Raw genomic sequence first — 27,915 nt, 5'->3', positions numbered from 1 at the left:
GGTTGCATCTAAATCACCGAGTGGTGAGTGTATTTAAACGCAATGGCACTCTCTTCTAGCCTCGTTGCTCAATTGATCCAAGTTGTCTTAGTATCTGTCTGTACAACTGCATAACCACTCACCATGGCTCAGGAGATCAACCTCCCTGACTTCGACTCCTTACCCAAGGTCGAGGGAATGCCCCAAGGCTGCGCCTGGGGTATTTTCGATAAGGATGGTGAGAAGGACGTATTCGGAACCCTAAATCTGCTCACGCCGAGTGTCGTGAAAGCTGCGGCTGCAGAGGTCCAGGACGGCGTAACGATATCCCTCAAGTACGGCGCCGAATCCATCGACCGTGGCAGAGTACGCTGACCATCTCACGATAGCTGGGGCATCGACAGTTTCAAGTCGCCGATAATCGGACGAAAGCTGCTCAGTCACAAGGTTCTATGCTCCAAGGACAAACCCAATTGGAAGTGGATCTCCTTCGACGATGAAATCGAATTCAACACCCAGTGTAGCAGCCAATGGGATAGCTTGTGTACGTACACTCCGACATACAATATCGATAGAAATTAAATAGTCCGTAGGCCACTTCGCGCACCAGCCCACTGGTCTCTTCTACAACGGAGCTCAACCGAGTGCTGATGATCTCAGCGACCCCGAGAAAGCGTTGCAATTCCCAACCCTGAACCGTAAGACACCCAGTCCGTCTCATCCTCAATACCTGACCTAGTGGTAGGCTGGCACACTCGTGGCGGCGTCGTCGGTCGCGGCGTTCTCATCGACTACAAAGCCTACGCCGACGCCAACAACATTTCCTATTCCCCCTTCGAAAGCCACGCCATCCCCATCTCCACCATCCAATCCATCGCCGAATCCCAAGGAACGACCTTCCACCCCGGCGACATCCTGCTCGTCCGTAGTGGCTTGACGGAAGCCATGGAGGGGCTGGATGCCGATCAGCAGACCGCGGCGATGACAAATCCGACGAACGGCGGGTGCGTGGGCGTCGAGGGCACCGTGGAGGCGGCGAAGTGGTTCTGGAACCAGCACTTCGCGGCCGTCGCGGGCGATATGACCGCATTTGAGGTGGTGGACGGGGCGAAGTTGTTTTCAGGCCTGGATCCGGCGGAGGCGTTAGGTGAGCCATGGCAATGCAATGTAGAAGCGAGCCTACTAACGGTTCCAACAGTGCTTCATCAGTACTTCCTTGGGATGTTTGGAATGCCCATTGGGGAGCTTTGGGATTTGAAGGCGCTATCGAAAGCTTGTGCGGAACGGAAGAAATGGACGTTTTTGCTCACTTCCGTTCCTCTCAACTACTCCGGTGCGGTTGGGTCTCCGCCAAATGCGCTGGCGATCTTCTAGGTACTTATGGAAGCTCGTATAATGGAGAATGGTGAAGCATTGGTTTCCCGTCGCGTTATGTTCGCAGCAGTGAAGAAATCGAGATCAAATCTGGTCCAGTAATAGTCGGATTTTCCGCTTGACGGTAACTATCAAGTGGTCAATATCGCCCAGACTGGGACCGTTCCAAATTATCCACAGAAAGTATACAACGAAGTAGATTATGCTGTAGTAGCCAACGCCAACCCGTGCTATACCCGTTTTTGATGCCCCTCATTCACTGGTCATCCACTCCCGCCCTACCTCCGAAACGCTGCCGTCACCTCATCCACCTTCCAGAACTGTTCCTCCATATCCCCTTCGTACACATCTCTCCGCACCTTCTCAACCCGCTCCACCGTGTCCACATATCTGCCTAAGCACGCCTTGAGCACCTTGTCAACCAGCGGCCGACTCAGTCCAGGCTCATCCGCATCGCCGAAATGCTTCTCGACCCGCTTTTTCAGCACGTCGACACCACGGCGGAGTTCTTTGTTATCGTACGCAGCGAGGAGCTTCCGGAAAACGTGTTGGGAGTGGGAGGAGCGGGTGGCGATGGAAGTGGGAGGTGTGGAGAGAGTGGAGAGGAGGGATTCAGTGGATTCAAGGAAATCCTGGGAATGGTTAGAGTTCGATGAGTTGCGTCAACGGTGTTTCAGTGACTTACCAAAACCTTCCCGAGCGGCCGCCGAATCACAGCATCCAGATATAAGGTAAGATGCTCTTCCATCTCCCGTTCCGCTCGTTCGCCCCATTCGGAGAGGACCGCGCTGCGCTTGACGTCGACTTCCTCGACGTAGTGATTCATGTTCTCGATCAGCAGGATGTGGTAATTGAGCGCCTCTTTGTCTTCCGGGTCACCTATGCCTTGGTTGTGGACGCCTTGACCGACCGCCGCTCCGGGACTTTCCTTGGCGATGATGCGCAAGCTGTCGAACATGGCCTTGTTCAACTTCTGGTACGCTTCGTCGACCATAGTCCGCGCATCGAGTCGTTCACGATCGTCGTACGAGGGGAGCATGTTCTCAATAGCGGAGGAGAACACGGGGAAGATCTTGATGAACGCGATGACGCCCTTTCGCTTCTTGATCTTGACCTTCGTGTCTTCGATGGCGCGGATCTGATCCTCCACGAATTTCGCGAACTGCCCGGTTAACTTGTCGTGGTTCTTCTGCAGCGTCTTGATCAAGAAGTCCTGGTTCGTCTCCTCCAGCTCCAGCATCTTCCGTTCAATGGCGCAGAGAACGCCGATACCTTGCAGCGGATCTTGACTTACCGCCCAGTCCACTAGCCGCTGCAGGTCATTCGGCCAGAACGAGAATATCTCTTCCATAACAATCGTTACCCTCTTTGCCATCGCTCGGTCGGGTTCGAAAACTTTGCGTGAATGGAGGTTCGTCCCTCTCCGCTCGTCTGGTGGCGCCACAGCAATTGCTTCGGCGTAATCCAGCCTCTCCGACGACGATGCGTGAAAGAAGTCGACCACGAAGTTTTGCTCCGTGAATACCAGTGGAGCGACTTGATCGAGGAAGCCGGCGAAACTTTCGAACGCATGCAAACTGCCCGATTGTGATCGTTCCGTGGGTGATTGCTTTTCTCCTCCCCCAGCGCGCAGAGTCCGCGCCAGAGTTTGACTACGCTTGACAGTGAGTTTCCGTGCAGTACTCGAGAGGCCCTCGTTTTCTTTCTCCTGCGAAGTGAAAAGTAGGTCGGCCTCGTCTCCAGTTGGCTTTCTGGTCGACTTTTTCCACGCCTCGAGATTCTCGCGGCATTCGTCGTGGTAGGTCTTGCGTGCACGCGTGTGGTACACGCGCAGTAGCCCTTCCCATGATGTGTAATCAATTTCCTTGACGAAAAGCATCAGCGGGCTATATTTCCAAAGATCAGTCCGCCCAACATCGTGGAGGGCCGGGTCAAGGCGTGTTGCGTTTTTGTATCCTTTCGCAGTGTTGATCGCGTCCTCGGTTGCCATGAGTGCAGCGCCAAAAGTGATGTCCATGTGCTGCTTCAGTCGCGCAATGAACAGGGTACATTGGCTTAAATAGGTGTCTTTGCGCTCCATCAGAGCACGCATATTAGACAGCTCATCACGGCCTGATCCAAGGCCGTTGCCTTCTGAACCGCTTCGTAAGCTTGGGTCGATCGTGATCATGGCCTTATAGAGTAGGGCAAGTGCATTCTCGATCTCCATGAGACTCTCGGGATTCTTGATGGAGCCACTCTTGAGCGATTTGAGATGTTGCGTATCGACGGAGATGGTCGCTAGGAGATTTTGCAGCTCGCCTTGAAGCAACTTCTGGTTGGCGGTTTGCACTTGAAGACCTTGGGATTGGGCTTCAATGTATGCAATATCCTCGTTCAAGCTCTGGAATATATGTTAGTATAGTCGAAGAACAATATTGTCGAACCACTTACACTCAGCTCAACACCATACAGTGTCAACAAGCCCTCGAATTCGTCGCACTCGGCCAGTGCACGATCGAACAAGGTTTCAACTACATCAACCCGATCTCGATTCGACTCAAAGTCTCCAAGCAAGCTTCCTGCTTCAAGTCGTCCAAGCGCTCGCCGTACGTCGACTTCGAAAACCTCAATCTTGGGACGTTGAAACATGCTCGTGCCCCATCCAAAATCGTCCAGCGCCGTTTCAAAATCGATGCCCCTTCCTTCGAAAATCGATGCATCGACTCCAAGCTTTGAGAGGCATTTCGTCTGATATTGCGAGCGCCGCCGCTGCTTTCGCGCCGCTTCAATCTCCACAACGTTCGCGTTTAGCTTCTCAGCATTGCGTTTTGATAGTGAGCTCTCTGCATTCTGATCAACGATGGCTTGGCGGCGGGACATGGGGCTGGAGACGGTCAGCTGAGGGACACTGTCCGTTGGCACAGCCGCCTTGGTAGAGAGATCTCCGCTAGGCTTCCTAGCTGCTTTGGGTGAAACAGATTCGTCGTTCTGCTTGGGTTTCGGTGGCGCGGGAACAACAGCATTAATGCCATCTGGCTCATTCGATTTGCTCTGGGCCGCTTTAAGTTTGTCCAGTGCTCCACCTGCTCTAGGCTTGAATGCCCCATATGTAGTGGCAGCTTTCCTAAAGGCGTTGGCAACATCTTTGCCGGACTTTTTCTTGACCATCTGCCCTAGCCCAGGGCGCTCTTCTTGGTCGGAGGGGGGCGAAACGACAGGTTTAGGTTCCGGTGAAATGACGGGTTTCGGAGACACCACCTTCTCTGGAGAGGGTCCCTTGTTTTGCGAGCTGTCCTGAGACTTCGTTTCTTCGAGGGATGGTTCACTTCGCGCAGATTCACCCAGGGAGGGATCGGAGCTACCAGGTGGTTTCTCCATCTGGCCCTTCAAAAGCTTGCTATCAGAACTGGACGCAGGAAGCTGTATGCCTTGTCTGCGATTCGAACTGAAAAGTGGCGCAGGAGACTCCGCAACGCGCTCATCTGGAGCGATTGAACGGGTTTCGCTACCCTCGCGGTTTCGTAAAGGCGGTCGTTTGCGTTCTGGAGGCTCGTCTCGGAAGGGTTCTCGGAACGGTTTGTCCATTGTTGAGGCCGTCGACGGTCTCGATCCGGTTCGATCACGCGGTACCGGTGGAGTCGCCCTTGGCCTGTCCGGGCTGCTGCTGATACCAAGACCTTCACCCGGTCGTTGGTTACCAGTAAATGCTTCTCGGGCATTCTGGTACGATCTCTGATTTCGTGGGCTTTGTCGTGGAAGCAACGCGGGGGGTATATCTAGCGGTTCCGGTGTCGTTGATCGATGCGACGTCAACTCGGATCTAGAAGACTCCGGTGTGAGGCGCGAGGACGATGGCGTTTGATTTCGTCCCATGACGGGCTCCTGACTAGCGTACTTCCGCAACCCTCCATCTCGCGATGGTGGAGGCCGCGGTTCCCGTGATGGTTCTCGCGGGCGGGGTGATAGACCTGGCGTGGGGCCGTCGCGTTGAGATGATGGTGACCTTCTGTGTCCCGCGCGGGATCCTGCCCCAGCCGATGAAGGAGGATACTGGGATGAATCCTGAGAGGGGTCCCGCTGTGGTGGGACAGCGCGGAGGCCACCTTGCATAGGCGGACTTTGCAACGGGTTCTTATATGGAGGGGAAGGGTGACCTTGCGGCTGCGGACCAGGTGGAGGATGCGGGCCCGGTTGACCTGGGGGTCGCAGAGGCGGCCCCTTCAATTGCTCAGCCTCCTGCGGTGTGAACCCAACCAGTTCTGGGATTTTACCCTCGGTATACTTCTTGTAAATTTTCACCAGACTGGCAATGAAAAATTCCTTCTCTTTCGCCGTGCCGGCTGCCCAATAATATGGCTTTCCTATGGTGACAATAAACCCCCGGTCGCCCGCCCATTGTTTCCGTTGGATACCCTCCGGATCGGTCGGGTTGCTGCTTGAAAACGATTCGACTTTCGTGAACTCTTCCAATGGCCAGGTCTTCCCAATCGAGAAGCTCCCGTTAGCATTCTCCCTCGTCTTGTGTAGCCTTACCCGCCCCGAGTCTTTTACCCCAACGACAATTATACGGGCCTTCTTGTTGCTAGGGAGGGAGTCTGGGGCGGGGGGTGATTGGGGATATTGGCCGTCTTCTTCAACTCGGACATGCGTGATATATGATTCGACGGCTATACATACATCCGTTAGCGTATATATCAATGGGAAACGTGACGAATGGATGTCTCACGGGCTCCCATATTGTTCAACTTGGAAAAGCAACTCTCAATTAACCGTCGTTTCTCATCTTCAAACCGCTGTGCCCGCGTCATTGGAGCTCGTGGGCGTCCCTCTGACGGTGACCAACCCGGAGGAGGGCCCTTCTGTTGGCCTCGAGGACCTGGAGGACCTGGACCTGGAGGACCTGGACCTGGAGGACCTGGACCTGGAGGACCTGGAGGTCTAGGATAGCCATTTGGTCGTTCCATCCCCTATTGAAGCGCAGTAATGTGGGAGATAACTTTTTCGAGCGCAATCTCAACTCATAGCCTTCCACTCAGTGTATGATCAGGGTCTTGGATCCAGCGTTCGGTGAATGGTCGCGGGGATCATCATGCGATTCGTCTGGGTAGGTGAACACTCTCTGCTCTCCTGGACGGCCGGATGCCGGATGGGAATGGTTAACTGGTAAAGGAGTGCGATATCCAAATTGGGTAGCTCTGTGTGAAATCCAATTGAGAGGAGCAATGGCGGACGATGAAGAAGCGGAGTGGTTTGCCAGCTCAGCTCCAGACGTCTAGATATCAAGTTCTGATGATCATGGTATTGAAGGCGGACGTGATGTCTAGCAACGCGGACGTCACGTATTCGGCCGTAGCACGACACAACCAGCTGGAGATGAAGACACCTTGTAGCCTCAGGCATAAACATTATTTACAGCGCTTTACCTTATATGGACTAGTTCAAGAAAATAGCGAACACCCTGGTCCCAAACTTTGCTTCACCCCCAATTTTTTTCACATTTCATCTTTCGCGATATCAAACTTTCCTTTTTCCTTCCGCTCACTCACACAAACCTTAACCCTCCCAAAATCACGTTGGCTCTTTGTTCCCGACACTCGCTAAGTTACGCCACCACTTTTTGGGATCTGCCAGTTTTCTAGAGCTCTCGAGATGGCCTCCGAAAAGAAAGTCAAGGCCCAAGGTCGCAAAGATCGTCCGAAAGGCTCAGTTGCGTCTAAAACCAAGAAACAAGCCGAACCGAAAACCGTCCAGCAAAAACCAGCCAAATCTGAGGCCGCTCCTCCGGCACTTGTCGGCCTCGTTCACCAATTCCTCCACGAACACGGCTATACTGGCGCGGCGCTAAAACTCAAGAAGGTGGCCGAGGAGAAGGAAGTGCCTTTGAAGGACACCGCGAAAAGCCTTCCTAAGCTGAAGGAGATATTTGATGAATGGCAGGAGGATCGCGAGATTGACCAGGCTATCCCTGGTACCTCGAAGAAAGAGGATTCCAGTTCGGAATCGGAATCAGAAGCCGAGGAGGATGAACCCAGCAAGAGCATGAACCTGACGGATGAGTCCGAGGCGAACTCGTCTTCAGAGTCGTCGTCCGAGTCGTCCTCCGAGTCGTCGTCCGAGTCGTCGTCCGAGTCCGAGGAAAAAGAGGAAAAAGTCGAGACCAAACCCGCTGCTTCCCTCAAGCGCAAACGCTCCGAATCCGTGTCTTCCGAGTCCTCATCGTCTAGCTCTGCGTCCGACTCCAGCTCCAGCTCCGACTCGTCTGCGTCCAGCGCGCCGAAGCAGAAGCGCGCACGAGTTCAGTCGCCCAGCTCGTCGAGCTCTTCCGAATCCGACTCCGATTCCGACTCCTCTACTTCCACCGGATCTTCTGCCTCGGTGAAATCCGCCGCTGCCGCACCCGTCAAGGACAGCTCCAGCTCCTCAAGCGACAGTTCCAGTTCCGACGACGAATCCGAGAGCGAGAAGAAAACCAGCTCATCCGACTCTTCGTCCGACTCCGAAGCAGACAAATCAAGCAGCTCCTCCAGCGATGATTCCAGCAGTGACTCCGGCAGCGACTCTTCCGACAGCGACTCTGACAGCGCCAAAGCGAAACCGAAGACCCCCAAGCAGAAGGCCGAACCGAAACCGAAGACCCCCAACCAGCCCAAAGTCGAAGCGACCCCCAAATCTTCCGCCCGCCCATCTCTGACCCGCAAGGACTCCTCCGACTCCAGCCAAACCCTCGAACGCACCTCGTCGCCCAATTTCCACCCCTCCCGCCGCGCCATGCTCGACGCCATCGACACCCCTGGCGCGCAGATCCGCCGGGAAAGCGGCATCGCCTTCCCCTCGCCCGCGAGCGGCGCCCCCACTCCCACCGCCGGCAACAACAGCGGCAAAAGGACGCCTCAGGCCCGGTTCTCCCGCATCCCCGCCGACACAAAGGTCGACGGAAAGTTCGCGTCGAATAAGTACGTGCCGTACGACTATGCGAACCGGGCGTACGAGGACCTGTCGGTGACGAAGGGGAAGGGGTTCACGAAGGAGAAGAATAAGAAGAAGCGGGGGGCGTATCGGGGTGGGTATATTGATACGGCGTCGTTCAATGGGATCAAGTTTGATGATTGATTGCTGAATGTCGATGTGTGTAGAGAAGAAGCAGGAGCCGGTGAAGAAGCAGAAGAGTGAGATGGATCGCAGTGGCTCGGAACCGCCTTACAGCGACTTTGAGGAGGATTACTTGGAGGTTATGGGGTTGTTTGAGGATTCTGGTCCGGACTTTGAATTTGCGTCTGGGGGGTTGCCTGGCATGTCGTATTCCGCTACATTGCCGGGTGCATGGTTTTGATTGACGAACGGGAGGAGCGAGAGCAGGCAAAAGCCGAAAGGCAAAAGGTGTTTCTTCGAATAAATGGAGTTGTTGGAGTAGAATCGACAAGATGCGTACCATAGAGCGCAATACATTGAACAATTCGATGACGATGCCGTCCCTTTTCTTCGAGAACCAATCCATTTCAACCCGCCTCAACCCTCAGAGGCTCGCAAGTTTCTAATTCTTCTTGTCGGGAGGTCAAAGTAAAATCTACGATATAAACCGCGGTTAGGTCCCTACAATCCTCTATCCGGATCAGGGAGGCGATACTACTACTATATGCTCATGATTAAACACTCGATAAGATGATTACTCGATCCGAACGAAACCAGGTATAAATTTATCAAGTTTAGCCCAGGGGCTTCGAAACACAACGATAGATTGTTCAGCGGAGAGATTTCTCCCCCCTTCGTCAGGTAAAACTTCAGGTAAAACTTCGCACAGGCATCCATTCGGTCTGTCTGTCTGTCCGTCTCTATCCCAAACCAAACCCACAGCCCATCAACAAAAGAAAACTCGAACCTGTCAAACGATCCCTCCGGGTCAATCCCCTTGACTCAGAAAGGCGCGTTGAAACTCGGCGATCAGAACGGCCCCTCGACCCGAAAGGGCGGACCGTAGAAATCCAACCCGACAAAACATTGCGGGACGTCCATCCACATCCATGCAAGCGAGGCGTAGCAGAAAAGAATAGGCTTCCAACTCGACGAAACGACGGGACCGTGCCGTCGTCCCGTCCCACGCGACGTATAGCACCACGGCGAAATCATCGAACAAAAGGCAAGAACTCTCATCCACTTCTCCATTTCCTTTCTTCCATCTCACCCACCTATCATCCCCGTCACAAATCAATCAAACTTGTCCCCGGCCCTCCCTGCCCCTGCCCCCTCCCAAACGGATTAGCCGACCCTCCATACCCCGCCGCCGGCCCCGTCTGCGCGGGCGCCACGCGCTGTTGCCCGGGTCCGCCACCCACTCCCGTAAACTGTCCCTGCATAAACGGGTTGTTCCCCGTCTGGTTCGCGCCGAGGGCGTTGATACCGGCGCCGGCGCTGTTGACGAAGGTTCCGGGCGCGGTGTGCTGCGCAGGGATGCGCAGGTCGCCGACGTTGCCGAAGGTGTCTTGGCCGTCGCCGGAGGCGAGGAGGGTGTTGAGGCGGGCGTGGTGGGGGTCGGAGGGGTGGGGTTGGGGTTGTTGTTGGGGGGGTGGGGAGGGGAAGGGGTTGGAGGAGGGTTGGGTGAAGGGGGAGGGTTGGGTGAAGGGGGTGGGTTGGGTGTAGGTGGTGGGGAAGGTGGTGGGTTTGGATTCGTCGAGGGAGGTGAGGGGGTTGGTGAGGCGGGGTTGGGCGGTGGAGGGGCGAGCGAAGGAGGGTTGCGCGAAGGGGTTGTTGCTGCCGGTCGGTTGCGGTTGGAGGGAGTCGGTGGTGTTCGAGGTGCCGGCCCATGGGTTGTTCGTACCGGGAGACAGGTTCTGTTGCTGTTGTTGGCTGCCGAAGTCGCCGAAGCCATTGGTTGGTTGCGCTGGTTGCGGCTGTTGCGACGCTTGTTGAGCGTATGGATTGGTCGTCCCAAAGGCGGTCTGCTGCGGTTGCACGTACGGTTGGCTCTGCTGGTTGAGGTCGTAACCGGTGGGTTGCGCTGGCTGATATCCGAAACCATTGGCGTAGCCTGGCATTCCGGTTTGTTGCGCGGCCATAAATCCGGTCGGCTGTGGCTGCTGCTGCTGTTGCTGCTGATTGAGAAGATTGCCATACCAGTCCACCGCGCCTTGTTGCTGATATCCCTGGTTCCATCCCGTAGGCTGCGCCTGGGCCGGTTGCGAGGCCGGCGTCGAATCGTCGATCAGGAGGGAATTGTTCGAATCCTCCAACTCTTTCCGACGGCGTTCCTCTTCCTCGCGGCTGAGATTGAGCGCCTTCTGTAGATCGGCATCGTCTTCGGTGCCAGTGGCCTTGGCGCGTCGCTTCGCCTCCTCTTCCGCCTCGTTCATGCTCGCTTCGATCGCTAGCTTGTATTCCAGATCTTCTTCATCATTGCGACGCGGGCGACGTTCGCCCGTGCGTGCCCGGCGGGGCTCCTCGTAGGGTGCGTCACCGTCCCCGCTGCCTCGGGGCCCGAATTCCTCGATGCCGGTCACACGGGATTTCCACGACTTGCGATCCTGTCGCTCGACGCGGAGTCTCTCCTCGTCCATGATGAGGGCGGTGAGTTCCTTCGCGGAGACGCGGACTGGCGATTAACGATTAGTGCCATATCACCATGTCAAGTAGCGCCAATCCATACTGTTCTGCCCCACATCTCTCCCATCCTCGTCGATATGTTGGAATTCCCTCAACGTTCGGATGATGTAAATGTTCTTTCGCGCCCACGTCACCACCAACTCGGATCCTTCATGCAGGATATAATCCAACACCTTCAGCGACTTGAGGACGTGGCGCCAGTTCTTCCCTTTATCGTTCAATCGCTTGTCAAGCATGTCCATGATATGCTGGAACGTTTGAGAGCTGTCCCAGACGTTAGCCATAATCTACACCTCGAGCTTGGACATTCGTCGTATTCCTGCAGACGCCATCCGGTGTCGCGACTCGAAGAATATCTGGCAGGGAAAGCAACTCACTCATTGAAGGTCATCTGTGCGATCTCCGCCATATCCCCGCCAACCGGTCCCCACGGATCATTGCTTGTCGCTGCACGCCATCGTCAGCCACCATCCATTTTCCGTTCGCATCATCCGCCTCTCTCCGATCTGGGGAGCGGCATCATCTCGCATCAACTCACCATTCCGGACCTTGATCTCTGGGGTCGAATACCCCTTCGTGACATTCTTCACGCTCCGCACGACCTTCGACATGGCGGTTCGCTAGTCGTGTTCCCGGTTGCGCACTAGAATCGCGTTGGCGTGTACGTCGCTGGGTTTCCGTCGCTTGCTCGTCGTTCGGGGTGTCCAAGGAGTTCGGCGGGTCGGGCACCGCAAGTCAAGGGAGTGAAATCCGGGTATCGAATGCGGCGGTGGCTCCTCGCTATCGTTGGGCCGAAGCGGTGGTTGATCGGAGCGACCTGGAATATGTGTGGGCACAGGAGCAGGAGTGTGAAATTAAGAGTTGAAATGAACAAGTGATGACGCGATGGTAGTATCAGTAGTGCTGGAGCCGAGTGAAGTCGGATGTGAGGTTGTGAGGCGTCGGTGAGGTCAACGCTCTGCTGCTCCACTAATAAGGGCTAACCCGCTAAAGGCTTCCTCCGTCACCGGCCGTGCGCCCAAGTCCGACACAACTGTCACAATTCGTAACCAATGTTGGGTGCACACGCAATCCAAATAGGTAAATCCTGGAGCTTTAAGTCTTGTGGCTCGTTGGGAGTTGGTCGCGCGGATGTCACAGCTTTATCGATGGATTTGGCGATGCAGAGCGATGGAACAGACGACAGCACGAGCGTCGTCGTCAAACGTGGCGCCGCGTGCGTCAGCAACTCAGCGCTGATAGATCATAGATGACCGTACAGATTCTGGGATGTGGCGAGTGAGCGTCGTGGACTCTAGGCAGGCCAAGAACCACTGCAATCTGAAATAATAACGGTGGGGTTGGAATTAGGTAATTGGGAGAGGATCGGAGGATGGTCGCTCAGGTACCAGTGTCGATCAATGGGGAAAATTATCGGATCGTCTTTGGATAGTTATATGATTCTCTACTCCGTAGATATCCCCCAAACTCTCGCTCCAGTCCTCTGTAATGGAAGTTGGGGTTTAGAGAATTTCAAAGGAGAGGGGAATCATCAAGGTTTAAAAACGAGGACACGGCTTTCCAATGTCGGATTGAATGAACAGTGGTTGTGCATGGTGATAGTACTTGGTGATAGTACCTGGTGAAAGTACCCGATGTATACCATATTACCAGGAGTCTTGGATCGTATAGTAAAGTATACAAGATCGTAGGAGTACCGTAGATAGATGGCCCATGGCTCCCATTCATATTGAATCCGGTATTCCAATCACAAGGTACCGACATTCACATATCAATCACCCGTCAACAATAGCAACCATGAATGAAGCATTATAAAAGAAACTCATATTTCACTAATAACCACAGGCCCTGCGGCCCATGTCCCACGCACTCCACATGTGAGAATACCAAAGGCCCGTCTGATTAGTTCGCATCAATCACTCTTGCCACCCCTTTTGATCCTCTTGGTCTTCGACGTCTTGCAATCCTCGTCCATCCGTTGCTGTCACCTCACCCGACATCATCCCGCGTCGATATTGAGCCGTGTATTTTGCAAATTAAGTGTTACTCTCACAGAGAAAAAGATGGGTTCGGGAACGGGAGACGCGGTACAGTACAGTTGTTGCAGCGCAGCACGCGAGATGGTAATCCGTGTAAAAGGGGACGAGACCGAAATCCCCATATCAATCCCGAGACCGGCGAAAACTCCGCCCTCTCGCGAACCATCGACGATCGAAACCAAACAGAAAAGGGAAAAAAGACACATGTAAGTAGGGAAGGCACACAGATACAATAGGAGATATTCTAGGGGTTGCCGAGGAGCGGTTGGCGTGTGATAGTAGTAGTAGTCGTAGTAATGACAGGATGATGAGCCCGGAAAGTTCTCCGAATTATCAAAAGAAACGTCGTACAAATCCGCGGGGGGTATCAGTCCGCGATACAGAGAAAGGAAGTTTTTGAGAGAAAAAACTCGAAGCAAAGTTGACATGAAAAAGCAGGAGGAAAAAAGACGATGAATGCCCGAATCCGGTTTCCGTGTCCCCTTTTTTCTTTCGCGCCCTTCCGCCGTAATCGTACAAGGTCTACAAATACAAGATGGGAACGGAATGAAGATGATTCAAAAAAGGAAAAAACGCGCCAGTAGTGCCCTTATGCCATGTTGTCCGCTCCTTTCACGCCACGTCGGTCCATATAATCCATACGACGACATCGATCGCACCTCTGCACAATTACTGCACCGTCGTCGCCCCCCATACATCGTGCGCCATCCGTGCCTGGTTCGGATTATATTGATCCGGCTCGGTGCTCTGCGGCCTCCGGATGTTCGAGTTCGGATAGTACATGTTCGGCGCCTGCTGTCCGTATCCCGGTTCCGGATACACGAAGCCGTCCGCCGCGCCCGGTGAAGGAAGCGGTTGCTGCGACGGGCTCTGCCATCCTACGTGGCCCATGTGGGGGCTGCCGTTCACGCTGCCGGGTCCGCTGGTCTGTCCGTGCGGGTGGTTTGCGGTGGTGGGTGGCTCGAGGACCTGAGGCGGTCCGTAGGCGGACGGGTGGGAGGTCAGCGAGGGACGACCACCGGAGGAGACGGTGGAGTTGTAGGATTGCGTGGTTAGGGCGGGGGAGGAGCGCGGGGAGGGTTGTTGCATGGTGGGGCGGAGGTGGGGAGGCACGCCGGCCAGGTTGCTCATGTAGGTGTATTCCTGGGGCCCGGGCCCGCGATGCATGTTGGGGACGACGGGCATGCCGGCCGCCGGGGAAAGGGAGAGCGTTCGTTCATTAGGAGAGGGAGTGGGGAGGGGAGAGGCGTGCTCGGAGAAATCATCGACGTCGGAGCGAGCGGAGCGGGAGGGGGCAGATGCACGAGAGGCAAGGGCAGCGGCTGTCGCAGCGGCGGCTTCTTCAACCGTGCCCGTATGATGGTTTTGGTGGCGGGTGAGGGTGGTGCGTCGGGTGAAGGTCTTTTGGCAATCGGCGTATGGGCACTTGTACGGACGTTTGCCAGAGTGGATACGGCGATGGCGGGCCAAAGAGCTGGAGTCACTGAACGGCTACATTTATGTTAATGAAGCGAAGACAATGATGTGAATGTTGATCTTACCTTTCCACATCGCTCGCACATGTGCGGCTTCTCACCAGTATGAACGCGCATATGAACGGTCAACGCAGACCGTTGAATGAACTGTTTACCACAGTTGGGGTAGTCACACACGTGTGGACGAACACCACTATGTATCCGTTCTATTGGAAAAGGTCAGTACTGTTGACTTGTGGGAAAAGATCCGATTTCGAGGCATACCATGACGAGCCAAGTCACTTCGTCGAGCGAAGCCTTTGCCGCACGTCGAGCAAGCAAATGCCTTTGGTGGCCCTTCCGGCTTTGGTGGTGCGCTGGTTCCATTTTGCACGTCTTGATGATGTGGTGGCGGCATGGGCGGCGGCGGTTGGTACATGGAGTCGGCAGGGGCGCTTTGGTTGAAGTTGTTCAGGAGGGTCGCAGCCGAGACCGGCATGTGTGATGGGGAATTGTATCGCATATCGTTCGGGTAGCCATTATGCATGGGAGGAGGATAACTCGGCATCGGTTGGGCGGGTTGTGAGGAGTATCGGGATGAATGTTCGGATGGATGAGGTGACACGCCGCGCTCGGAACCCGTCTCCGACTTGATGCGGCCGTTCAGGTAGGGTGCGGGAGAGTAATGCGCTTGGGGCTGGAGATCGTGGGGCATGCTGGACTGCATCTCGAATTGAATGTAATGATGACCTGCAGTTGCCACGGATGATTTAGTATTGAGAATGTTGCCAAGTTCCATCACAGGTGGAAGTACGCTCGTAGCCATGGGGGATAGGGACGATGTGCTGGATCCACGGACCAGCAGAAAACCTCCACAAAAGGAATTTGAGGCGACGCGTGTATTTGTGTGATGATAATGGGAAGTCCCAGTGCTGACGAGGAAATGGTGAGGTGAAGCGCACCAGTGAATTAAGCAGGTGGATTAACGTCTATTGTCGGACGCGGTATGCTGCATGTATTGGCGAACAGGAAGCCACGACGAGCGGTCGAGCTCGTGCTGTGTTTGGAGGAGGATTTGGAGGGGATTTGGAAGAGGAATGTCGCGTGTTTTCTCGAACCCCAAGGCCAGTCAAACGGCCGTTTGGATGGAACGATGATATTAAGATCGTGGAATCGTGAAAGCCGAGTGGTGATGGAACGGTATTCGAGGCGCCGTTGAACCGCTTCAAGGGGTAGACGGGGCCGCCGATGGGTCAATGCTGAGGTGTCACTGGGAACTTTTTGGGATGAAAGTTAGTGACAAGGCACGGATTTCCGATGAAAGTTGAAGAGTGCACGAGAAGAGCAAATGAGAGAAGCATCCGCAAGGACGCGTTGATGATGGTGGCGGATGGTCGGAGGCAGCGACAGGTACATCGGGCGGTGAAAAGGAGAATTTTTTGCGACAGAAGAAAAGCGCTTGGGTAACGTTCGGGGGCGCGTCGAGTGCAAACATGTCACACCCGATAGACAAGACAAGGAAAGGGAACGGGATACATACCTTTTGATCAAAACCCCGGATCCAAGGATGGAAGATGGAAATCGGAATAGAAAGGCCTTTGGTGAGGTGGCGAAGGAGAGAGTAAAGGAAGGAACTTTGGGGGGGAGAGGAGAGAGGAGAGTGAGGACGATGTAGATGAAGCGTGAGTGAATCCTCCGGACGTGACTGAGTGAATGGAGATGGATGCAGGGCAAGAGGCCAGCGGCTGGGGGGGGGGATGGCCCGAATGGGTGATGCTAAAGACCCGGTACTCAGGCAGGGGAAGACCGAGAAAGACGGGGGTGCTGCCGCCTTGGTGCCGCCAGGGTGGTGCAGCTGCTCTAACACTGTTGGTCCACCCAGGATTGGTGACTGGTGATGCTGCTAGGCGGGAGACGCTTAGCCAGTACGATCCCAAGATGGAAAAATAACAAAGTTGGGGTCCGCTATTCTCCAAATCGAGCTGAGGGGATCCCGTCACGAGTCCAGGAGTCCAGAGTCCAGGAGTCCAGGAAGACCGAAGAAAGGGTGTTGGGTAATCCGTAACTTCGCCTTATTACGATGATGTGACCTCTCCAAAAATCCGCCCCCGATCCTTCACTTCAAGTTGCATGCAATCTTTAAGCCTCAAAATGTCCAATTTTCGTCCAGTATCTTTTTCTTTCAATCGGATCCAGTATCCTGTTGTTGTAAGGTATCCTTTGGAGAATGACCCTCGGACTATCGATATCCAGTATGGAATGCTCTACGAAACGCAGAAGCAACCTCGATTCTGTCCCGTTCGAGTCCTCGGTTCGGTCGTTGGTGTTCTTGTGATTGGTTCTACTCGATCTGCTATTCTTGGATGGCGTGCAGGCTCGGTCGGTATTATCAGGAGAGATTCATCCCACGCGAAAGAGATGGTATGCGTGAGGATGGTTTGGTTCCTTCGTATTAACCCAATATTCATGGGAGACGGATTCACATAAGGAAGAGATGTAGTATCACGAATTTCTAAATCTTTCCGAGCCTCGATGAGCATGGACCGACTTAAGGTATTTCTATGCTCGTCCCTCCAGCAAGAACCACGTTCCCTCTCACTCCGTCCCACCATTCCCCTACCGATCGGGTAGATCGCTCCATCCCAACTCATTGGTCCGAAACACATCTTCCTGGAACATGAAGGTTTAGGAACCCGTTAGAGACCTGAGTCCAGGAAGGCGTTGACTACGGTATGCTGCCCACCTCAATGTACCCGACACGGGGGCCATCGAGGCAAGAGAATTATGCCACACGTATGATTGGATGGCCTGCTGCCGATGGCTTAGGCGATGCTGCAAGCTTGTTACAGGCTGACAACGGCGGAATTGACTGGCACGATGATTGTCGGGCCGGTGAACTTCCCATCCCGCGTTCTCTCTCATCTTTGATCCTTTAGCATAGGAAATCGCAGCCAGGGAATCACGAATCGCTCTACATCGAACGACTTTCATCTCCAGTCCGCTTATCTAAACTTCCAGAATCCTCCCCCATCCATCTCCACTAGGTAGCATCAAGCCAAACATCTCGCATCGTTACACATGCTTCCTCCGTCCACAACGCCACATGTCCACCACATCTCAGATTCTCAGCATGGACCCCCCAAATCCGCATGAAACGCAGGGGAAAGCTGGTCCTCCGTCCATGCACGCCAGTCCGCGACGAGTCTGACGATGCAAGGGACCACCACATGGAAGCTTTCAGTCGCCTTCCAGAAGGTCTGGGGGCGACGGGGCCCCGGGCCATCCTGCGCAGCTGTGAGACTTAAGACTTAAGGTCGAGTTAGAGAACACTGAAGAGAGATTAGAGGCCAGCTGCCTTTGCTTGACCACTCTGGTTGGTGAAATCTCCAACCTGGGAAGGCGGGGATATGCCTGCGAGGTGAGCACGGATTCGCGTCCAGGAAATGGAGGGATGGAGGATGGGCTGATGATTGGATAATATTGCCGTACCGGATTCCCCATTAACGTTGATCAAGACATCGTTATTCTCGGTGGTATAGCGGCTATTTGCTGGGACAAGATGGAGCGCTATTGTTTGTCCCTTACGAGCTATTATTGTTCGAGGAACGGAGGACGTGGCTAATTTACCGTGGCTGCTTACACGACACACGGTTTTGATTGTTCGCGCTTTTATGCTCTCAAAGGTTGCTCCCCGACTTGTCCTGGGACGGTGCTTGTCTGTTACAAGCCTGCTTTGCATTGACCGTGATGCGGCTGCTTTCCTGGATCGCTCCAAGGCTTCCAGGCGCAAGAAAGCAACATCGAGGGAACTCAGGCTCAGCAACGTGGCTGAGCACTGATGACCAGTTGAAGGAAAGCGTTGGATTCAGATGATCACCTCACTTCTCAGGGCTGAATGGTTCCCATCCCCATGAATCCTTTTGGCCATTCGTTGATATTTTCGGACGGGTTAGATCGAGGCTAATTTAATAAGTTTCCCGTCACGCTGGAGGAAGAAGCAAATAGAAGCTCGATGGGCCGATCTGATGGCGCATCGCAATTTTGTGGCGTTCCAAACAGCGTCAAAAACTCAAAATGTCTGGAGTCTCTGGACAGGGGAAATTGGCTCTGAACATCGTTCTGTTAGTTACCAGTACTCTGCTTTTTCAGAGGACCGCCTGTCGCCAAGTTACGATAACTGGAATTGCTGTATGCAGGTCACTAAGTCTAGAAAGAAATCCGAAGAAGTCGTGAATCTGTTGACCGAGTGAGTTGGAGGATTTGATATGACATCAGCTAGGGTCCGAGCCAAACTTCGAAAACCAACAGCCAACGGGCAAGGCCACCAACGCGGCTCCAGACGATACGATGTGCCCCTGAAAATCCTCGCCGATGCAACGGATCGATTCAACAGGTGAAAGGACCGGTTCCAATCTCGTCTGCTAGAACTTGGAAGCGACGTGATGCAGATGCGACCGGGGTACGATGCAAACATGGCGTTGGCGGCCGTTGGTTTGATGCTGGACGGTCGAAGCGTTGGGAGCTCGACCGCAAAATTCAGCCTTGTTGAGCGGGAATAGAGAACGTCATTTACGGAGTGGATGTCGAAGAGGATGGAGAAAGATAGGTATTACTTTACTTGGTATTGTTGAAGATTGCAATAAAGGGAAGGGCAGAAGGTTCCAGGTCTTGCTTGGGGCATGGTACCTTCTCCAAAGCTGGAGGAATCGGCAAGTAGATAGTTATGACATGGAAGTCCTATGGAATACCAGTTTCCATCAATAAAATTAGACTGCTTCCAATAACATCTTCACGCAATGGTGGAACCAATCCAATCTACGACCGGTCGAGGGATTCTCCCCCATTCAGACCACTCGATTGCATCGCCTGGACATGGGTTCCTCGGCCGATATTCAGGGGTAATGACCCTAACCTGTTCCTGAGTTGAATCGTCCTTCAGAGGCCAGAGTGGGTCAAGATCGGTTTCGAGTTTCTAGCCTCATCCCTCCATTTATGCGTCTAGCAAACGCAGTGCTGGACCTAACCGAATTGCCCCAAACCTAGGAGTTGCGGCTGCGGGCTGGTTACCCAGTACGTGTGGCGCGATACTCCATATTGCAGCGGAATGATAATGGGTGGAATACGACATCGAATTATTGACACAGCACGATCTTCGTCTGTGACGATCACTCAATTGCGTTGACATCCCCTATCTCCTATTAACTCTCAACCGAACTCGTATTCAATCCATAGCACTATCATTATCCACGCTCAGTTGATCAAATCAAATTCCATCTATTCCATCCAGAGCATCACCTCTTCCTAATTACTATTTTCCAAGCCTGTCCCAAAGCCCCTTTCTTCTGCTTCTCTCAACCAAACCCCGCAAGGTCTCCCATGCTCCTGAAGTCAGGATACCGCTGCACCGCACGTCCCGGCCCTCCCCAAGACGGCAGAGTGCTAGAAACGCGGGAAGCCTTCCATGACTTTTCCACGCTCGGGGATGTTGGGGTCGGCGGTGCCCGGCATGCGCGGTGCCCATTGCTTGGATGAAGGCGAACCGAGGGCGAATAACTGAACGCCGCATGAGATACGTACCCAAACACGGAAAAAATGAAGCAGAAGACTGGAATTTGAAAGGATTCATGTTGCAGAGGCGGCTGACAGGGCGTTTCACGAGACGGCAAGCAAGCCTCAGTATGCAGTCAGACCACGTCTTCCAAATTCCAGAACCGTGTTCCGGTTCTTTCTCCGACTCGTCCGTGTTGACGTTGCTTAGACAGCTCCGTGCTCCGCCTCCCAACTTTCCAAATCTAACACATGCACGTGTCATATCCAACGGTTGCATCATATGAGGCTGTATCAGACAGGCGGATCGGCAGTTCAGCGCGCATCCCGAGCGTCCTTCTAGAAGTCTTCCATTTCCATCGTGGCCTAGTACATAGGGCGCATGGGCATCATGTTGAGCTGCGACAAGAGCCGTCGGAACCAGTGTAGATCGAACGGATGTAGATATTGTACAGTAGGTCTCCAATGCACCGTGCTCAGCCCTATAAACATAATAGCCACATGGACTGGGGGAAGCTGGTCTGATCGAAATATGCACATTGCGCCAAGTTAAGAACACGAGTGTGGGAGTGTCCAGTGAGTGACGATCTAGAGATATATGACGAAGAGATTATGGCGTTAAAAGCCATACTAGAGCGGCGGCATCGAGGTCGTTGAATGGGAGATTGCATATATCAATGCGTCATGCATTGTATCCCGTTTCCAGATATCAGGTTTGCAATTCAACTTTTTACTGTACAGTTGTCCGAGATCTTCCCTCTCGTCAGAAACTTCGTATCAACCTTCCACTTCCAAGGTTGTTGTTAGATCCAAGCTTGCAGACGCAAAATTATTGAAGCACAAGATGGAAAACCGCCAATCCACCTTGTTCACCTCTCAGACGGTCTTCGGAAGTTCCGAAGTTGGCACTGAGCCTGTCTCAGATCATCAAGGAGGAATAGGATGCCCACTGACCAAATGGATGCGGTTGTCTGTGTTCACGTGAATTCTGAGATGAAGCGAATCGATGTGAAGACAAGACCAGTCAATAGTGATAAGACGGTCGGTATGTCATAGATAGTAATTATAATAGAGATATATTTACACGTTGCGGGAGTGAAGAACCAATCCCAATCAGCCCATGGCAAACATTACGCCTTTCCAATCACAATAAGACCGCTCCGCTAGCTGAGCAACACCCGAACCAGAACACCCCCGAGGTAGCGTACCTCACTTAAACAGCCCTGTCGATCCCACCGGTACCAAAACGCTCCAGGTGAACTCTCTCCGAGTCGACTCCATATTGCTTCAGCGCGGTATCCATGTCCGTCATGAAGCTGCTTGGTCCGCAAACAAAGTAATGGGTGCTCTTATCATCCAAGAACAGATGCTTCTTCTCATCTAATTTCTTGAGATCCGCCCGTCCAATATGGTCATAATGCTCGCCCTGCTTATCGTCCTCGCTCACGGTGCTATTGAAGAATACGACATTGACGTTGTCCATGCTCTTCGCCGTGTTCTGGACGTGATCGCCGAACGCCCGGATCTTGGAGGTGTGTGCTCCGTGGATAAATGACACGGGCCGCGTTGATGATCGACTGTTCAGTGCGTTCAGAATGGCCACCATCGGAGTGAGGCCGACGCCAGCAGAGAGCAGCACCAGCGGCGACGCGGCAGCTTCCTGATCCGCATCTAGGTAGAAGTCGCCGTAAGGATGCGACACCATCACCTCATCGCCCTCCTTCTTCTCGTCATGGAGAATATTCGACACGAACCCAGGATGGGACCGCAGGTCGGTCTGCGAAGGATCTAGGGCCAATTCCTTCTTCACGCTGATGCGGAAATGATCCGGATGATGCATGTCGCTAAGCGAGTACTGTCGAGGTTGGAGGACGCCCAGCTCGGCCACTTCGGTGCGGAGCCCGATGTACTGGCCCGGTCGATGCGCCGGCAGCGGCAGGTGCGCCTTGTCGACGGGCTCGAGGTAGAATGAGGTGATCTGCTCGCTTTCCGGGACCTTCTTCGTGATGCGGAAGGATCGCCAATCGGTCCAGCCCGCGGTGGTGTTGTACAGCTGGGACTCCCGCCCGATCAAGATGTCGGCGAGCTGCTGGTATGCCGCACCCCATGCGTCGAGGATTTCCGGGGTGCATGCATCGCCGAGGGTGGTCTTCAGTGCAGCCAGGAGGTACTTGCCCACGATGGGGTAATGCTCGGGGAGCACGTAGAGGGAGGCATGCTTATGGGCGACGAGCTCGACAAGGTCTTTCAACGCGGAAAGATCTTCGATGTGGGAGGCGTAGAGGTAGAGGGAGCGGGCGAGAGCGGCGGCTTGGTGGCCGCTTTCTTGATGAGTGTGGCTGAAGATGTTGCGGAGGGCAGGGTTATCGTTGAGAACGTTTTTATAGAAAAGGCTCGTCACAGTTTTGCCATGTTCGGCCAGAACGGGGACGGTTGCCTTGATGATGGTGATTTGTTCGGGACTGAGAGACATAATGGAGGAAGAATATGACTGAACAGTGAAATTGGGAATTGACTTGATTGATGTCTGCTACGACTCGATATAAAGATCTAATGATGCTTACTATACCATTTTGAACTCACCTCTGCATCCTCATACCCGAATTTTATAGTCAGGGCGAAAAAAAACCTTCCGCGGAAGTGCATCTTGGTTTCGGAACGGATCGTGTGCTTTGCCTCCGGAATACTGGGGACGAGGTAAAACCATTCCAAAAAGTCATACGACAACAACCAATTCAAATGCCATACTAAGTAGGTAAAATAACGCCCTCGAGATAGATCACCACCGGAGATGCCGTTCAAAACCAATGATAGCCTTATGCAGGAGTCAGCGTGCAGGAGCCAGCGTGCAGGAGTGATAGCATCCTCCACAAATCCGAGAGCGTAGAATCCAGATAAAGCCGTGGGGTAATCGGATATCAAGTGCCGTGTGATTGGTAGACCAGCCACATGGTAGGCAGGCGCTAAGTACCAGACATGGAGCCACCTCACAATTGAGAATTGAGAGAGAGAAACAGATCATGCCATAAACACAATTTATTCTCAAACCATTGATGACTCGATGAACCAGTTTCGTAGAGCGAGCGATCGAACAGGCGGGGAGACTACACAACTTCCAAGCCCAAGGCATGACGGGACCCGGCGATCCGACCGTTGGCCAGACTCAACGAAAAACTGGATCGACCCCCATCCTCGCCAACCGTGGAAAAATCTCGACACCGCCAGGCAGATCCCATCGGAAACTCGGGCAGATCGGGATCGGGAGTCGGGACGGAAGGAGAAAAAACGGAACGGTGTGTAACTTTGCAGAAAAGCTCTGCAGGTCTGCGGTGGTTCAACCAAAAAGTGCAGGGCATCAGGAAGGGCACACGTGATTTCTATGACCAACTGTATTCAAGCCATCAGTCCACCATCTCCTGAGGTGCGTCCGTGACCGAAAGTTGCTTTCGAAGCTCACCGACATTGTTGCACGAGGCTGCAATATTATCGACTTGTATTACGACGTTACACTTGGCATGGCTCATGTGCGACAAGTAAGCACTGATGACAAAGTTGAAACGCGATATTACTTATTGCTGTGGTGGTATCTTAAATCATATCTCATATACTGTACCGTACCTTATACAAGGGGCTCGGAACTATAATCCCGACTCCTGTATTACCTATGTTTAATCCGACTTTTCGAGGCGCCAGTCCTCTCCCATAACTTTCATGATCATAATTCCGGTCTAACAACCAGATAGTCAAGACGCTCTATGTGCCATAACATCAGAAAAGGTCGTCTAAGCGCTCAATGCATATGCAACGCGGTCGGCGGACGATTCTCCGAACCCCCGCTGATACTCTGTCGTTTCTTCTCCTTCTTCGCCCACCGCACTATCGATCCGTTAGCAGAATTCTCATACGATGGCTCGATGACCGACCACCAGGGCACTCACATCCACAGGCATTACACAACGTCTTCGGCCCCCCCGGCCCCTTCCTCCACTCCGGACTGTCCAGCGTCCCGCAATCCTGACACACATACTCATCCACGATCTTCATCTTTTTCTTCTTATCCCCGCCCCCACGGTCCCGGAGGATGCTGTCCGCGGGGATTGCGATCCCCGCATCCCCGCGGATCAACGCCGGCGACGTGTCCCCCGTGCTGATCCCCTGACTCCGCTCGCCGTCCCGATACCGCAGCCCTGTCATCATCTCGATCGACTCCAGGTACGACGCCGCTTCGTACCGCGCCATCTTGTCGTTGATCGCGTCTGCTCGCGCCGACGCGAGCGCCTCGTCGAGGTTCTGGCGCGTGAGCGCATTGTCCGAGACGGCTGGTCGTGGCGGCGGCGGCATGCGCGTTGAGGTCCCGGGATTCGACACCACATCGCTCTCGGCTCGCGTATCCGCGCGGTATGCATCGCTGCTGTGCGGGTGACTTTCCAGCTCCCAATCTCGCTCCTGCGCCTCGACCTCCTCCAGCTCTTCACGTTTGAGATCGAGGATCTTCTTCTTCAGCCTTTCGTTCTCGATCTTGTGCTCGAGGAAGGAGTCGAGTAGGACGGCGTTCTTGGTCGGATAGGGACGCGACATCATGAAGATGCCGCGGCAGAAGGCGCTGCCGTTGTTCGGGCCGAAGGCGGCAGCGTCGGAGGCGTGGTGCGGGTGGCCGTGCGACTCGAAGATGGCGTAGCTGCCATCGGCTTTGCGGAAGCGGAAGAAGAAGCGGAGGTTGTGGCCGGACGCGATGGATTCGTTGAATTCGCGGACGAAGATGCCAGCGTCGTCGGGGTGGATGAACTCGCCGATATACTTGCCGATGAGGGCGGTCGGCGGGTAGCCAGTGATGGGTTGACATGATGGCGAGACGTAGATTATGCGGCCTTCGGGGGAGAGGATGTGTAGGAAGTCTCGTAGTTCTTCGATGAGTCGTTGCGACCAGTTTCTCCGCTTCGTGAATTCCAATGTGCTCCCACTCGATGTACCTCCCCCGCTCCGCGACTGTGGCTCCGATAGTGGTGTAGATATGAATCCAACGGGAGGCGGTCCTGCTCTTACCTGCCCCAGATCCGCGGTTGTTGTGGGTAAGTTTGCGTAGGAATCGGTCATTTGGGTCGTTCGGGGGTCGGAGGCGGCAGCATACATTTGCGACGGGTCAGTCATGGCGGGATCCATCCCCATCGCCATCATATCGACATCCCCCAATCCTGTCATGAAATCGGCAAACGGTTCCATAAGATCGGGCATCTGTGACAAAGATCCATCCATCTTCACACGGCGACGCACGGTCAGCAACTCCGAAATTACATTTCAAACCTCAATGGGCGGGTGGCGTAGTGCTGGAACTTACGGTGGATTGAATTTGGCCATTTTGATACATGGCACTAGGAAGGGGATGATGGGGGGGATGGGGGGGATTTCAGTCTGATTCGGGAGACTTCATTGGGATGATGCAAGCGGAGCGGAGAGGGAAATCTCCAATTCCGGTGTCCTGAAACATGGGATTCTAAGAATGAGGTTGCAAAGCCCGTCGGCTCTCCTCCGCTGTATTTTACAATGATCGGATTGCCGCTCTACTCCACACAACCAGTAATATCAGCCTTGGCACAAATCCGTCGAATCATCTCCAAGCCAGAACGGGGTCCACCACAAGCCTAAGGTCCTGAGTCCTGACTCCCGACCCCAACCATCATCTGGCAATGCGTGTATTCTGTTCCATTTCCTCAATCATCATCACTGACCCCAATCATCTGCAAAAGTGCATGCCTTCGCCTCTCAAGTTCACCGTCTTCCTCATCGATATTGTCGTTTAGTCCAGCAGAGCCGGTGCTTCCAATGGGTCCCTCTAATTCTACGTCCGTCTGCACTCTTCGAGCTCTCTCCTTGAGCGAGAGACCTGTCCGTTTTCGAACATCAGCATCCAGCAACCGCTCCGCTTCACCAGGCTCGTTCAGATTCTGGTGTCTTGCAAACATGAGCCGACCGTCCGTCCATGATAGCACTGGTCCGCATTCCTCGATATGCTTGGCGAAGGTTGCTGGGGTGAACAGCCTCCGCCAGTGCATCCCGCTTGACCGCGACCGTCCTTCGTTCTGACAGCCTACACAATGGATGCCCCATGAGGCCATGCTGTCAGCCCGCATAAACCAGGGTGCGCGAACGACGCCCATGAATCGTCGTGGGTTGAAAGCATACCCATCATTCGAATGTCCCTTTTTCAGTCCTCTGTCCATGCGTGTCCATGCATCGCTCAATTCATTAAGCCGAATCTTCTGTTTGAGGTACTTTCTATTGTGTTCCTTGGGTTGAGAGTGCGCGGATCGGTCCCTCCGCCAGTAGGCATCCCTCTGCGCAGCTACGGCGTCAAAGAGCTGGGTTTTGCAGCACCGCTTCTTTCCCTGAGAGTACTTTCCGGGGATGGAAGTGCAATGTGGAAGGTGTTTCATCGATTCCCAGGGTATCCCGAGATCTCTCAGGTTCGGCTCGAATAGTGGCAGAAACCGCATGTCATGCGTGAAGCAAAGGAAGCAAACTCTAGTGTTCCTCAACAGGTATATATATCCGGCCGCATCTCCGCAGATCTCGCAATACCTTCGGCGTAGGGTACTGGCTAAGGTGAGGAGAGTGTATAGCTTTCCAAGTTTGAGGCTTTGGATGCTGCGAAGCACGTCTGGAGCTTTGGTGACCAGATCATGAAACTTTCGCAGTTCATCGACTTTCTCCCTGGCCTTTTTGTTGACGAGTCTGAATGACATTACGGAATCGATCGTGATGCTGTTGAATATCTTGGCAAAAATTTGATCCGGAAGCCGGTCGAGGGGCCCAAGGCTAAAGGTGGTCTTGTGTTCTAGCATTGACAGCACGACATCGCGAGCGAACGTGCTGAGAGATTTGAAACGAACGACTGTTGGAATGTCCATGAAGGTGACAATATTGGTCAGAACTTCTACTGGCAAACAGTCTAGCGTGCCCAGCGCGCCTGGGGGTGTCTTGACTCTTCCATAGTCCAGAGGACAGTATCTCGCAAGGTTATTGCAATCGAGAGTCCAAACACGATGCTTTGAGGAGGGTTCGATGACAAGGTCTTCCAGTTCGGGAAGTAGTTTTCCAAGAACTTGCTTCGCCTGAGAACTGCTGATTCCACTGTTCTGAATTGATTGCTTTCTCTGGACAGCAGTGATCTTGCCAACCCCCCAATCGTCAACAGTCCCTTCACGCCTCTCAAAGACAGTTTGAACGACATTTACCTCCCCTACTGTGGGACATTTGGTAAGTCCAGCACTTCCACGGTTGGTAGTTGTCTGGAACCCAACGTTTGGATTCTGTTGTTGGATTTGCGAATTGAGTATAAGATTATCTGTGGCTTCCTTCACTTTGCGCTCTAGTGCTTCGGTCTTGTACCTCCTGTGCTTGTCTTTCTTTTTCCTTTGTGCCTTGATTTTTGCCTTATATGCCTTCCTCCTTTCAGCTGCTGCAAGCTGTCTATCTCGCGGTCCCCGTCCTAAAACCATTCTTAACAACGAGGTGAGGCGTGAATAGATGGATCTGTAAAAAAGGGATTGAATCGTTAACGAATAGACGGGGGGAAGATGCCGTTGTGGGGTGTTAGGTTTCAACGCTAGTGTAGTTTGAACATTCAAGTACGTAACTGGAAAATGGAGTAATTGGACTTGAGTCCCAGACTGAAGCAGCCGAGTGCTGAAGTCGCAATAGTTTGGTCTGGTGGTGACTGTAGAGCACAAGGGAGTGAAAATGGATTTATGATAAACGGAATCTGGTGAATTTATCGATTGGAGGTTTCCTGTTACGGAACGAGGTGAAACGAAGCTCACTGATTACCTCAGCAAGCTCAGGCCATTGTGGTAGTGCCTGAGGCAACGAACCGCGCTATACCTAATTGGTATGGTCCTCTACCAAATAGCCTGAGTTACCTCAGCAAGCTCAGGCCATTATGGTCATGC

The 27,915-nt window shown here is 53.7% G+C and overlaps 8 protein-coding genes across 8 annotated transcripts; 2 read left to right on the top strand and 6 right to left on the bottom strand.

Annotated features, from left to right (window-relative positions):
* Positions 1-123: 123 nt before the first annotated feature.
* On the top strand, positions 124-1,353 carry P152DRAFT_469121 (uncharacterized protein; the record flags this gene model as incomplete). Its single annotated transcript, XM_033680872.1, has 5 exons — positions 124-314; positions 369-523; positions 573-677; positions 725-1,126; positions 1,178-1,353. The coding sequence occupies 5 exons, from the start codon at positions 124-126 to the stop codon at positions 1,351-1,353; spliced, it is 1,029 nt and encodes a 342-aa protein (XP_033529826.1).
* Positions 1,317-6,646, bottom strand: P152DRAFT_462769 (uncharacterized protein). The gene is made up of 4 exons (XM_033680410.1): positions 6,062-6,646; positions 3,787-6,002; positions 2,039-3,736; positions 1,317-1,985 (listed from the first exon to the last, which is right to left on the bottom strand). The coding sequence occupies exons 1-4, from the start codon at positions 6,297-6,299 to the stop codon at positions 1,632-1,634; spliced, it is 4,506 nt and encodes a 1,501-aa protein (XP_033529825.1). The 5' UTR covers positions 6,300-6,646; the 3' UTR covers positions 1,317-1,631.
* Positions 6,647-6,927: 281 nt separating this feature from the next.
* On the top strand, positions 6,928-8,743 carry P152DRAFT_462768 (uncharacterized protein; the record flags this gene model as incomplete). The annotated part of the gene is made up of 1 exon (XM_033680409.1): positions 6,928-8,743. A coding segment is annotated over exon 1 (1,457 nt), but the record flags the coding sequence as incomplete, so codon positions are not given.
* Positions 8,744-9,335: 592 nt separating this feature from the next.
* Positions 9,336-11,990, bottom strand: P152DRAFT_251538 (ENTH-domain-containing protein). The gene is made up of 4 exons (XM_033674712.1): positions 11,468-11,990; positions 11,307-11,376; positions 10,973-11,193; positions 9,336-10,918 (listed from the first exon to the last, which is right to left on the bottom strand). The coding sequence occupies exons 1-4, from the start codon at positions 11,538-11,540 to the stop codon at positions 9,531-9,533; spliced, it is 1,752 nt and encodes a 583-aa protein (XP_033529823.1). The 5' UTR covers positions 11,541-11,990; the 3' UTR covers positions 9,336-9,530.
* Positions 11,991-13,637: 1,647 nt separating this feature from the next.
* Positions 13,638-15,137, bottom strand: P152DRAFT_405921 (uncharacterized protein; the record flags this gene model as incomplete). Its single annotated transcript, XM_033676842.1, has 3 exons — positions 13,638-14,459; positions 14,510-14,649; positions 14,708-15,137. 3 exons carry the CDS (start codon positions 15,135-15,137, stop codon positions 13,638-13,640), a joined length of 1,392 nt encoding a protein of 463 aa, XP_033529822.1.
* Positions 15,138-20,911: 5,774 nt separating this feature from the next.
* On the bottom strand, positions 20,912-22,726 carry P152DRAFT_251303 (globin-like protein). Its single transcript, XM_033674709.1, has one exon. It carries the CDS (start codon positions 22,440-22,442, stop codon positions 21,183-21,185), a length of 1,260 nt encoding a protein of 419 aa, XP_033529821.1. The 5' UTR covers positions 22,443-22,726; the 3' UTR covers positions 20,912-21,182.
* A 703-nt stretch (positions 22,727-23,429) lies between these two features.
* On the bottom strand, positions 23,430-25,505 carry P152DRAFT_251361 (uncharacterized protein). The gene is made up of 3 exons (XM_033674710.1): positions 25,305-25,505; positions 23,908-25,222; positions 23,430-23,845 (listed from the first exon to the last, which is right to left on the bottom strand). Exons 1-3 carry the CDS (start codon positions 25,332-25,334, stop codon positions 23,760-23,762), a joined length of 1,431 nt encoding a protein of 476 aa, XP_033529820.1. The 5' UTR covers positions 25,335-25,505; the 3' UTR covers positions 23,430-23,759.
* Positions 25,450-27,869, bottom strand: P152DRAFT_251604 (uncharacterized protein). The gene has a single exon (XM_033674713.1). It carries the CDS (start codon positions 27,463-27,465, stop codon positions 25,678-25,680), a length of 1,788 nt encoding a protein of 595 aa, XP_033529819.1. The 5' UTR covers positions 27,466-27,869; the 3' UTR covers positions 25,450-25,677.
* Between the last annotated feature and the right edge of the window lie 46 nt (positions 27,870-27,915).

This window comes from Eremomyces bilateralis, assembly GCF_010015585.1.
Source record: "Eremomyces bilateralis CBS 781.70 unplaced genomic scaffold P152scaffold_40, whole genome shotgun sequence".
NCBI lineage: Eukaryota > Fungi > Ascomycota > Dothideomycetes > Eremomycetales > Eremomycetaceae > Eremomyces > Eremomyces bilateralis.
This window is presented reverse-complemented; position numbering and strand designations above follow the sequence as displayed.